The 13,575-nt window shown below is 37.4% G+C and overlaps 1 protein-coding gene across 8 annotated transcripts in view; it reads right to left on the bottom strand.

The window, feature by feature from the left end:
* The window catches only part of TBC1D5 (TBC1 domain family member 5), a 587,710-nt gene that overhangs the window by 205,867 nt on the left and 368,268 nt on the right, over positions 1-13,575 (bottom strand). For all 8 annotated transcript variants that reach the window (XM_034994045.1, XM_034994022.1, XM_034994072.1 and 5 more), the window contains one exon: positions 12,717-12,889. In XM_034994045.1, coding sequence (XP_034849936.1) covers positions 12,717-12,889 — 173 coding nt within the window. The remainder of the gene's footprint in view (positions 1-12,716; positions 12,890-13,575) is intronic.

Genomic DNA, 13,575 nt, shown 5'->3' with positions numbered 1-13,575 from the left:
TATAACATAACATTCACTGAAAAGAAAAGAATATTTCAATCATTAGCTGTGTTTAGAATAGAAAGCTATTTGTTTAAACTGTTGAGACACAGAATTTTTAAGGTGGGTAACTATAGTGACTTTGATGACTAAGAATTATATATATATATTTTTTTAAAGATTTCATTCATTTATTTGACAGAGAGAAACACAGCGAGAGAGGGAACACAAGCAGGGGGAGTGGGAGAGGGAGAAGCAGGCTTCCCGCTGAGCGGGGAGCCCGATGCGGGGCTCGATCCCAGGACCCTGGGATCATGACCTGAGCCGAAGGCAGACGCGTAACGACTGAGCCACCCAGGCGCCCCTAAGAATTATATTTTTATCATATATTTATACATCAAATATAGGTTTAAAAACTTAGTAGTCATACATAATTACACTCTGATATGTGTTAGAATATGCTATGATACAAATATTTTAAAATTATATCACAAAATTTACCAGATTATTAATCAGTAACCAAGAACCTCCCCAATTAAATACTATAAACTACCACAGCAAAACAACTGCTAATCCAGAAAATAGGAAATAAGGGAAATGGAAGATGTATAATAAACATTTGGGAGATATGAAATTTATCCCATGAGTGTTGTAAAGAGCTCATAATTTAAGAATACCAAAGCCCAAGTGTGTTATGAGGGTCTTTCCTCAAAAGTGACATTAATTGCATATCCCACAGATGCTTATTATGTATTCTATTTATATCAAAGTATAAAATGTAGTTGAAAATATACATGTTCAATATATTTAAGGGTGATAATAAAACACAGTTACTCTGGCCTAGCAAAAATTGTTATTTTTAAACTTCAATTTTTGGTCTCTCTGTAAAATAGTATTATGGCATTAAATGAAAATGGTATTCAATCTTTATACTTGAATCTCTTGTGATAAAAGAGTCTTTTGGACTGAAAGAAGTACATACTCATGGATGGAACTGTAACACTGTATTTTAGAGGTTTTTGCATAAAAATAACCCCTAAGTGATGAAATCACAGGACATTCTTATTCTCATACTAAAAATGAAAATGCCCCAAAAAATAAATAAATAAAAAGCAACTCTTAGGAATTACTTGGGAAAGTTGGAAATAATGTAGTCAATGTTTACTTTGGATATTAATCACTCTGCACTGACAGGCCCCTATGGAACTTAATTTTTTATAAGTCTAATACCCATCAATAATTGGCAAACAAAAGACAACTCAAAATATTATTTGAATTAAAGCAAGAGAAACTTTGATTGAAGTGCAACAGGAGTAATCTTTCATAAAGTTAATGAAAAACAGTGTAAATTACTTAGAAAATATTATTTTATAATATCACTTACATTGAATTGAACATTTAACTTCAAATTAATTTTGTTTAAACTAAATAGTAAGTTGACTGATTTAACATTTTGTAAGAGAAAAACCAGCTACAATTATCCAGGGGATAATGTACTTAAGTACATAAAATAATAGCATTAATAAGCAAATTATTATATAATATTCAAGATCTCATGGGTAATTATTCTCATATTTCAAGATAAATACTATCAATTTATTTAAAATTAAGATAAGCTAATTTGGAATGACTTTAGCCAATATTAGTACAATTAATATTTTTACACTAATTATGAATTCTAATTTTGTTAAATAAATTTATTAGCAAAACGCAACAAATATGTTTGTATATGGTGTATCTGCCATATCAGGAGACTTCCACATAATATTCTCTTAAAAAACCAGAACAAAAACTATTTTTGAAAATGGAGTAATTACAAAATCTTTCTCTTAGTGATAATTGTAACCACAGTATAATGCAAATTTTTTTTAAAGATATATTTATTTATTTTAGAGAAAGAAAGCAAGAGAGAGCCCATATGCGTGCGAGCAGGGGGAGGGGCAGAGGGAGAGAGAGAGAGAATCTCTAGCAGACTTCACACTGAGCGCAGAGCCCAATGGGGTGCTTCATCCCAAGATCCTCAAGTCATGACCTGAACTGAAATCAAGAGTCGGATTCTTAATCGACTGAGCCACCCAGGCAGCCCTATAAGGTAGATTTAAATAAATTTTAATGTACCATGCAACTGCTCAAGATTGACTAGAATGAGAAACCTGGACTCAACAGGATTATAATTTTATGTTGCTATCACTCTCCTCACATGTAATAAACACATATTTATGATTTACTTCCCATTCTACACAAATTGTTAATACTGATAACATTTCCCACTGACATATTCATTACTGACATTTTTATCATATCGTTTCCTAATTTTGTTACAGTATTTTGGTATACAAGAAAATACTTGTTTGAAAACTAAAATCTGTAAAAAAACACTTGGCATACAAAAGCACATTTCAGATGATGTAGTTATGGATTCTGATGTCATCCTAAAGAAGAATAATTTTTACTAACTGAAAATTGATTATTTTATATTTGCCCACTTGAGGATGAAGTACTCAAAATGCAAACTCATTGTTTTTAAGTATTAATATTGAATGTCAGCCTAAATTACCAACTTTCTTCCAGCAGGAATGGATAGTAGCATCAGCAATTATTTAAATGAATATTACTTGACTGACATAAAACCAAATAAATATTTCAATTCATTTCCATGAGGTACAAACCTACAATATTTTTTTTTAGCTTTAAGGACACAAAATTATTGTGACAAATTGCTGTAATCTGATTCTAGACATTTATTCCTCAACTTCTATACTGTCTCTTTAGAAGCACTGGTCTAAAAGACAGCTGTTGTTTCCACTTAAGTAGAAGCTCATATGCTTTGGTGAAGAAAACACAGAAAGCCAGAGGTGGAAAGGTTCATGAAACACAGTACATCATATTCACAGAGCCGTGACATCCTAATTGAGTAATGGTAATGCCAGATAATGATAACAAAAGTATTGCCAAACATATCTTGAATGCTTACTACATACTGAGCACTATGATTTTTGCATATTATGATTGATTTCTCATAGGCACCCTACGAAGTAGGTACCATTATTTTTAATCTCCATTTCACAGATGAAGAAACCAAGGATCAAAGTGGTTAAACAGATCTGTTTCATTTCAAAGCCTGTGCTTCTAACTGCTATTTCATATTATGCTCATATTTTTCTTTGGCCCCCAAAGATTCTAACAATCATCAACAGGAAGTATACAGATGAGTAGTACAACTAAAGGTAGCATAAAGACAAAGGAAAATTCGACCACATGTACCCCACATATAGAAATAATACCATCAAATTTAAGTGGAGTAAACTCCTTTCACTATAGTAGAGACCAACTAAGAGAATGAATGACTTCTTCAAAGATTACAAAAATATGTATATTTTTAGTTAATGCAGAGGAGATTCTATACTAAAATAATGGGATAAATGAGTCAGCTACGGTTACTGCAAGCCCTGGTATTGTTAGTACTGCTGAAAAATAAAGTTGCAAGGATTAAGAGTGATTATGTCATGGATCATGGAATTTTATTGGGAAGGTGCTGGTGGGATGTCAAAGAAGCTCTATGAATCATTATGATGAAGAGAAAGCTGATGGAAACTAATGTCTGAAAAGGAAACTTGAGCACAATGGTTTATAAATCATCTTACCCAAGCCCATGCCACCACCATTGCAATGTAAAGCACCAGCTCAAACAAAGAGGTAATAAACGATACAGCATTTCAAAGAAATGACAAATATGTCCAACGTTAATTTCTTTCCCCAATATTTAAGACCAATATCTAGAGTTTAGTAAACAATTTTTGAGGGTGTAAAATGGGCTTTTGTATTTGAATAAATCATTTCTTTGAGTGCACAGTGGAGAGAAATACAGAATTTATCTCCTGACCTTGCCAATAGCTGTTTTAAAGTAAATTTTTATGTCTATAATCACAAACACATTAGCCAAACTTTTAAGTGTAAATAACAACTCATTAATAACTTATAGTACTGCCCAATACCCATGTTAACCACAACATTCTCATTTCCAGTAGGACTGATGGAGCTGCTCTCAATGATGAAGTCAAGCTTAAGTCACAGAAATGAAAACAAGCATCATTAAAACCAAACAGCAGACATCTTTAATCACAGTTCAGGACTTCCAAAGAAGATAGAAAGCTGAGTTATAATTAGTGAAAGACTGTGTCACATGAGAACATAAAGAAAACACTCAATGATATGCTTTTCTTTAGGCTAAATAAACAGCCTCTGCTCTGGTCTGAAACCTTTGACTTATTTGAGATTCTTTGTAATTCAAATAATGAATTCATATTTACTGAGCATTTATTACATATATCTTAATAATATCTGCTCAATTTTCCATGTTCTACCTGAGGGATGGAATTGCAGAAAATATCTACCAAGGAAATGCCCAGCACTAGCTATAAATGTTATATTGTTTCAATATAAAGGATCCTTTTATTATCTGTAGCACTACACAACTAATTCATATTTATTAAAACTGCAATCTTTTGCAGGGAGGACCAAGATGGCAGAGGAGTGGGAGACCTGGATTTCGTCTGGTCCCAGGAATTCAGCTAGATAGGGATCAAACCATTCTGAACACTTACGAACTCAACAGGAGATCAAAGAAAAGAATAGCAGCAACTCGGAACAGAGAAGCAACCACTTTCTGGATGGTAGGATGTGTAGAGAAGTGAATCCGAGGCGATATTCGGGAGGATAGACGGCGCGGGAGGGGGCCTCTGTCAGCCGGCTGCTTCTGGCAAGCGATAGAGCCACAGAGCACAAAATCTTTTAGAAGTCAGCTCCGCTGAGGGACGTCACTCCAGTGGCTAAGCGGGGGTGGAACCCTCACGGGGACAGTGTGGTCTCAGGACCCTCGGGGTCACAAAAAGACCGGGGTGCCTGAGTGCGGCAGAGCTCCCAGGTGTTGGAGCAGGGAAGCTGGCTGCAGAGATGGAGCCAAGGCGCGGGTTCTCAGCTCGGGGTTGCCATAAACCATGATCCATGGCACAGTCAGGCCACTGCTCCTCCAGCAGGGACCCAACAAGCGGCAGATCCGGGGAGACTCCCCTTCCTCCCCTGGGAGGAGAGGCACGGGAGCACACCGCAGGGATCTGCTGGGTTTGGAGACTCCACTCGGGGTGGGGTGCCAGAGACAGAAACGTTCGGTCACAGGCCGGGTGAGCACGGAGTGCGGCCCGAGACTGGGGAGACGGGAGTGACTGCTTTTCTCTGGGGGTGCACTGAGAAGTAGGCCCCGAGATCTCGGCTCCTCTGGGGCGGAGATTGGGAGGCCGCCATTTTCACTCTCAGCCTCCAAAGCTGTACGGAAAGCTTGCAGGGAACAAAAGCTCCCAAGAGCAAACCCGAGCAGATTACTTAGCCCGGACCAGGCAAGGGCGGGGCAATTCCGCCTCGGGCAAAGACATTTGGGAACCACAGCAACAGGCCCCTCCGCCAGAAGAACAGCAAGAACAGCCAGCCAAGACCAAGTTTACCGATCAATGGGAACAGCAGAACTCCAGCACTAGGGGAATACTGCACATAGAATCCATGGCTTTTTTTCCCATGATTCTTTAGTCTTTCTTTCATTTTTTTTTTTTTAAGATTTTATTTATTTATTTGAGAGAGAGAGAATGAGAGACAGAGAGCATGAGAGGGAGGAGGGTCAGAGGGAGAAGCAGACTCCCTGCCGAACAGGGAGCCCGATGCGGGACTCGATCCCGGGACTCCAGGATCATGACCTGAGCCGAAGGCAGTCGCCTAACCAACTGAGCCATCCAGGTGCCCGATTCTTTAGTCTTTCAAAGTTAATTTTTTTTTTAACTTTCTCTCTTTTTTTTTTGACTTTTTCTTTTTCCCTTTTTCAACCAACATCTTATCAATCCCTTTTTTAAAAAATCTTTTTTATTTTTCATTTTTAGAGTCATATTCTATCCCTTCATAGTAGTTAACCTTATTTTTGGTGTATATATATATATATGTGTGTGTGTGTGTATATATATATGTGTGTGTGTGTGTATATATATATATATATATATATATATATATATATATATATATGTATAAGTTTTTCTCTCTTTAAAATTTTGGGATACAGTTTCTTCTAACAGACCAAAATATATCCTAAGTCTCTAGTTTATGGCTTTGTTCTAGTCTCCTGCCTGATCACATTTGCTCCCCGCCCTTTTTTTTTAAATCCTCTTCTTTTTTCAACCAACTTCTTACAGTATCAATTCCTTCTAAAACTCTTTTAAAATTTTCATCTACAGTCATATTCTATGCCTTCATCATATTAACCCTTATTTTTGTACATATATAAGTTTCTCTTTCTTTAAAATTTTGGAAGGAACTTTCTTCTAAGAGACCAAAATATGCCCAAAATCTAGTGTGTGCACTGATCTATACACCAATCTGATCATATTTGATCATATTCTGGCCCTTTTTTGTTTCTTTGTTTGTTTTTATCTTTTTCTTTTTCTTTTTTCTTTCTTTCCCTTTCTTTTCCCCCAGTTTCAGGAATCTTCTGACTTGTTTAATGTATATTTTTCTGGGGACATTATTACCCTGTTAGCATTTTGTTCTCTCATTCATCTATTCTCCTCTGGACAAAATGACAAGATGGAAATAATCACCTCAAAAAAAAGAACAACAGGCAGGACCGACTGCCAGGGACCTAAAAATAAGTACATTACTAAGATGTCGGAACTAGAGTTCAGAATGATGATTTTAAAGATACTAGCTGGGCTTGAAAAGAGCATGGAAGACATTAGAGAAACCCTTTCTGGAGAAATAAAAGAACTAAAACCTAACCAAGTCGAAATCAAAAAGGCTATTAATGAGGTGCAATAAAAAATGGAGGCTCTAACTGCTAGGATAAATGAGGCAGAAGAAGAGAGAATTAGTGATATAGAAGACTAAATGATGGAAAATAAAGAAGCAGAGCAAAAGAGAGATAAACAACTACTGGATCACGAGGACAGAATTCGAGAGATAAACAATACCATAAGATGAAACAATATTAGAATAATTGGGATCCCAGAAGAAAAAGAGAGGGGCAGAAGGTATATTGGAACAAATTATAGCAGAGAACTTCCCGAATTTGGGGAAGGAAACAGGCATCAAAATCCAGGAGGCACGGAGAACCCCCTCAAAATCAATAAAAATAGGTCAACACCCCGACATCTAATAGTAAAACTTATGAGTCTCAAAGAGAAACAGAAAATCCTGAAAGCAGCTCGGAAGAAGAGATCTGTAACCTACAATGGTAGAAACATTAGACTGGCAACAAACCTATCCACAGAGACCTGGCAGGCCAGAAAGGACTGGCATGATATATTTAGAGCACTAAATGGAAAAATATGCAGCCAAGAATACTATATCCAGCTAGGCTGTCATTGATAATAGAAGGAGAGATAAAAAGCTTCCAGGACAAACAAAAATAAAGGAATTTGCAAATACGAAACCAGCCCTACAAAATATTGAAAGGGGTCCTCTAAGCAAAGAGAGAGCCTAAAAGCAACATAGACCAGAAAGGAACACAGACAATATACAGTAACAGTCACCTTACAGGCAATACAATGGCACTAAATTCATATCTTTCAGTTACTCTGAATGTAAATGGGCTAAATGCCCCAATCAAAAACAGAGGCTATCAGATTGGATTAAAAAACAAGACCCATCAATATGCTGTCTGCAAGAGACTCATTTTAGACCCAAAGACACCCCCCAGATTGAAAGTGAAGGGGTGGAAAACCATTTACCATGCTAATGGACACCAAAAGAAAGCTGGGGTGGCAATCCTTTTATCAGACTAATTAGATTTTAAACCAAAGACTGTAATAAGGGATGAGGAAGGACACTATATCCTACTTAAAGGGTCTATCCAACACGAAGATCTAACAATTGTAAATATCTATGCCCCTAACATGGGAGCAGCCAGTTATATAAGCCAATTAATAACAAAAGCAAAGAAACACATTGACAACAATACAATAATAGTGGGGGACTTTAACACCCCCCTCACTGAAATGGACAGATTGTCTAAGCAAAAGATCAACAAGGAAATAAAGACTTTAAATGACACACTGGACCAAATGGACTTCACAGATATATTCAGAACATTCCATACCAAAGCAACAGAATACACATTCGTCTCTAGCACCCATGGAACATTCTCCAGAATAGATCACATCCTAGGTCACAAATCAGGTCTCAACCGGTACCAAAAGATAGGGATCATTCCCTGCATATTTTCAGACCACAAAGCTTTGAAACTAGAACTCAATTACAAGAGGAAAGTCGGAAAGAACTCAAATACATGGAGGCTAAAGAGCATCCTACTAAAGAATGAATGGGTCAACTAGGAAATTAAAGAAGAATTAAAAAAATTCATGGAAACAAATGAAAATGGAAACATAACTATTCAAAATATTTGGGGGGCGCCTGGGTGGCTCAGTCAGTTAAGTGTCTGCCTTCAGCTCAGGTCATGATCCCAGGGTCCTGGGATCAAGCCCCACGTCGGGCTCCCTGCTCTGCGGGGAGTCTGCTTCTCCCTCTCCCACTTCCCCTGCTTGTGTTCCCTCTCTCACTGTGTCTCTCTCTGTCAAATAAATAAAATCTAAAAAAAAAAAAAAAAAAAACCTTTTGGATGCAGCAAAGGCAGTCCTAAGAGGAAAGTATATAGCAATACAAGCCTTTCTCAAGAAACAAGAAAGGTCTCAAGTACACAACCTAACCCTACACCTAAAGGAGCTGGAGAAAGAACAGCAAATAAAGCCTAAACCCAGCAGGAGAAGAGAAATAATAAAGATCAGAGCAGAAATCAATGAAATAGAAACCAAAAGAAGAGTAGAACAGATCAACGAAACTAGGAGCTGGTTCTCTGAAAGCATTAACAAGATTGATAAACCCCTGGCCAGACTTATCAAAGAGAAAAGAGAAAGGACCCAAATAAATAAAATCATGATTGGAAGAGGAGAGATCACAACCAACACCAAAGAAATACAAACAATTATAAGAACATATTATGAGCAACTATATGCCAGCAAATTAGGTAATTTGGAAGAAATGGATGCATTCCTGGAGATGTATCAACTACCAAAACAGAACCAGGAAGAAATAAAAAACCTGATCAGACCCATAATCACTAAGGAAACTGAAGCAGTAATCAAAAATCTCCCAACAAACAAGAGCCCAGGGCCAGATGGCTTCCCAGGGGAATTCTACCAAACATTTCAAGAAGAATTAATACCTATTCTTCTGAAACTGTTCCAAAAAATAGAAATGGAAGGAAAACTTCCAAACTCATTTTATGAGGCCACCATTACCTTGATCCCAAAACCCGACAAAGACTCCATCAAAAAGGAGAATTCCAGACCAATATCCTTGATGAACATGGATGCAAAAATTCTCACCAAAATACTAGCCAATAGGATTCAACAGTACATTAAAAGGATTATTCACCACAACCAAGTGGGATTTATCCCTGGGCTGCAAGGTTGGTTCAACATCCACAAATTAATCGATGTGATACAATACATTAATCAAAGAAAGAACAAGAACCATATGATCCTCTCAATAGATGCAGAAAAAGCACTTGACAAAGTATAGCATCCTTTCTTGATTAAAACTCTTCAGAGAATAGGGACAGAGGGTACATACCTCAATATCATAAAAGCCATCTATGAAAAACCTACAGCGAATATCATTCTCAAAGGGGAAAAACTGAGAGCTTTTCCCCTAAGGTCAGGAACATGGCAGGGATGTCCACTATCACCAGTGCTATTCAAAATAGTACTGAAGTCCTAGCCTCAGCAATCAGACAACAAAAAGAAATAAAAGGCATCCAAATCAGCAAAGAAGAAGTCAAACTCTCACTCTTTGCAGATGATATGATACTTTATGTGGAAAACCCAAAAGACTCCACCCCAAAACTGCTAGAACTCATAGAGGAATTCAGTAAAGTGGCAGCATATAAAATCAATGAAATGGCTGAAATCACAGATTTCACAGAAATCAATGGCATTCCTATACACCAACAACAAGACAGAAGAAAGAGAAATTAAGGAGTCAATCCCATTTACAACTGCACTCAAAACCGTAAGATACCTAGGAATAAATCTAACCAAAGAGGCAAAGAATCTGTGCTCAGAAAACTATAAAATACTCATGAAAGAAATTGAGGAAGACACAAAGAAATGTAAAAACATTCCACGCTCATGGATTGGAAGAACAAATATTGAGAAGATGTCAATGCTACCTAGAGCAATCTACACATTCAATGCAATCCGTATCAAAATACCACCAACTTTTTTCAAAGAAATGGAGCAAAAATCCTAAAATTTGTATGGAACCAGAAAAGACCCCGCATAGCCAGAGGAACGTTGAAAAAGAAAAGCAAAGCTGGTGGCATCACGATTCTGGGCTTCAAGCTCTATTACAAAGCTGCCATCATCAAGACAGTATGGTACTGGCACAAAAACAGACACATAGATCAATGGAACAGAATAGCAAGCCCAGAAATGGACCCTCAACTCTATGGTCTACTAATCTTTGACAAAGCAGGAAAGAATGTCCAATGGAAAAAGGACAGTCTCTTCAACAAATGGTGGTGGGAAAATTGGATAGACACATGCAGAAGAATGAAACTGGACCATTTCCTTACACCACACACAAAAATAGACTCCAAATGGTTGAAAGACCTCAATGTGATACAGGAGTCCATCAATATCCTAAAGGAGAACACAGGCAGCAACCTATTCGACCTCAGCCGCAGCAACTTCTTCCTAGAAACATCGCCAAAGGCAAGGAAAGCAAGGGCAAAAATGAACTATTGGGACTTCATCAAGATAAAAAGCTTTTGCACAGCAAAGGACACAGTCAACAAAACCAAAAGACAACCAACAGAATGGGAGAAGATATTTGCAAATGACATATCAGGTAAAGGGCTAGTATCCAAAATATATAAAGAACTTATTAAACTCAACACCCAAAGAACAAATGATCCAATCAAGAAGTAGGAAGAAGACATGAACAGACATTTGTCCAAAGACAACCAAATGGCCAACAGACACATGAAAAAGTGCTCCACATCACTCGGCATCAGGGAAATCCAAATCAAAATCTCAGCAAGATACCACCTCACACCAGTCAGAATGGCTAAAATTAACAAGTCAGGAAATGACATATTTGGCGGGGATGTGGAGAAAGGGGAACCCTCCTACACTGTTGATGGGAATGCAAGCTGGTGCAGCCACTCTGGAAAACAGTATGGAGGTTCCTCAAAAAGTTGAAAATAGAGCTACCCTACCACCCAGCAATTGCACTACTGGGTATTTACCCCAAAGATACAAATGTAGGGATCCGAAGGGGTACGTGCACCCCGATGTTTGTAGCAGCGATGTCCACCATAGCAAAACTGTGGAAAGAGCCAAGATGACCATCAACATATGAATGGATAAAGAAGAGGTGGTATATATATACAATGGAATATTATGCAGCCATCAAAAGGAAAGCAATCTTGCCATTTGCCAGGATGTGGATGGAACTGGAGGGTATTATGCTGAGCGTAATAAGTCGGAATTCTTGATCTCGGGAAGCAAACTGAGGGTTGCTGGAGTGGTGGAGGTGGGAGGGGAGGGGTGGCTGGGTGATGGACACTGGGGAGGGTGTGTGCTGTGGTGAGCACTGTGCGTTGTGCAAGACTGTTGAATCGCAGACCTGTACTTCTGAAACAAATAATACATTATATGATTAAAAAAAAAAAAAAAAGGTAGCAGGAAGGGAAGAATGAAAGGGGGGAAATTGGAGGGGGAGAGGAACCATGAGGGACTATGGACTCTGAGAAACAAACTGAGGGTTCTATAGGGGAGGGTGGTGGGGGGATGGTTTAGCCTGGTGATGGGTATTAAAGATGGCACATACTGCATGGACCACCGGGTGTTATACGCAAACAATGAATCAGAACACCACATCAAAAACTAATGATGTAATGTATGGTGATTAATATAACATAAAAAAAAAAAAACAAAACAAAACTGCAATCTTTCTAATTTTCCTACCCACCTTATAAAGTAAGCCACTGAATAAATATACATACAAACACATACACATATCTGAGGAATGGCTCCCTATTCTTCTGCTATAGTATGTTGGAGAAGTTATTGGCTGAAGATGATTACCATATTATGTTTACTGTGAGGAACATTTATCTTTTAGGAAGCACTTCCCAATAAAATGGAAAGCACATGGATATCGTATAGGTTTGTTTAGGTTTGGGGCTAGCTTCATGTGTGTATGATCTGTGTCACCCTGTACTTCTTAGAATGCTTGGCTTAATGATCTGCTGCTGTCATCTTGAAATTCTTGCTATTTTTTTTTTTTTTTTTTTTTTTTTACAGGGGCATTCAGTTTTATTTTGCACTGGGCTCTGCAGATTATGCAGCCAATCCTTCCTGAATCCAAATTAAGATTTCATTATTTAATATGTCTAAACGCAGTGTTAGCCTTAGTTTCTTCCCCCCGTACAACACTCAATTAACAGGACTGGTGTGAGTATTGGATGAAATATCGCATGTGAAAGTAATAACACAGAGCCTGGCACATAAGACACAAAAGTCATATGAAATGAAATGGAGCTGGAACAGTTCTGGTCTTCCCTCTGTGGATCTGAGACATACAGAAACCACCATTAAGTCATAATTAGATGTAGCTGAAACTTAAACTTTAGTACTTACAACCCATATATCTGTGGTGCGATTTCTAGTCTGTTCAAGTGCATATAAAGCTCAATATCATGCTTCTTCAGTAGATGATCCTGGATCTGGTTGACTTTAGTAACAATAGCAATTGTTGGCCCTAAATCCTGTGGTCTAGCAAAGGGAATGGGAGTCATCAGTGTTTCTTTCCCCTAAAAAGAGAAAAAAATGGAGCATGTGTTATTTCAATATGAAATGAACAAATATATGGACATCATTCTTCAATGTATTTATCAATGGGAGCGAAAATAAGAACCAATAACTACTTTAATCATCTCATGACACATGCTTAAATGTAGAATCATATGCTGATCATCATACAGATGATTATGCTCATCAAATAAAGGCCAGGAAATGCCTTCTAAAATATTTCCTACTTGTATTCCCTTGACCAGTTTCTCTGGTGACATGGAGTATTTCAAGATAATTTTTCACTACAGGTAGTGGTAGCTGCTAGTCTACTTGTTTATAGTTAGTTTGTCTAATCAGCCATAGGACCTAAATGGAATACTCTGATGACAACATATTTCTTGTGGCATAAAACTTAAACATGAAAAACAGTAAATGAAAAATGTTTTACTTTGAGCTCTCCAAACTATAAAAAAGTTAGGAAATAAAGGAAACTAGTATTAGAAAAGAGGATATTTTCTAACTGTCCTTTGATCAAATTAAATAGCTGAGTAGGAAGATTTTTAAACTCTCCAGATCAAAAGTACAGCTGAATAATAATAAAAAAAAAAATCTATGTAGGCCAACTACAACTTTCCTTCTTCCCCTTCCAAATCTCACATTAAGAAAGATATATCTGTTCTGCTTGTAATGCTTTCATGTAAACTTC

Source organism: Mirounga leonina, unplaced genomic scaffold, assembly GCF_011800145.1.
Source record: "Mirounga leonina isolate KUSES-001 unplaced genomic scaffold, KU_Mleo_1.0 Mir_115, whole genome shotgun sequence".
NCBI classification, from domain to species: domain Eukaryota; kingdom Metazoa; phylum Chordata; class Mammalia; order Carnivora; family Phocidae; genus Mirounga; species Mirounga leonina.
This window is presented reverse-complemented; position numbering and strand designations above follow the sequence as displayed.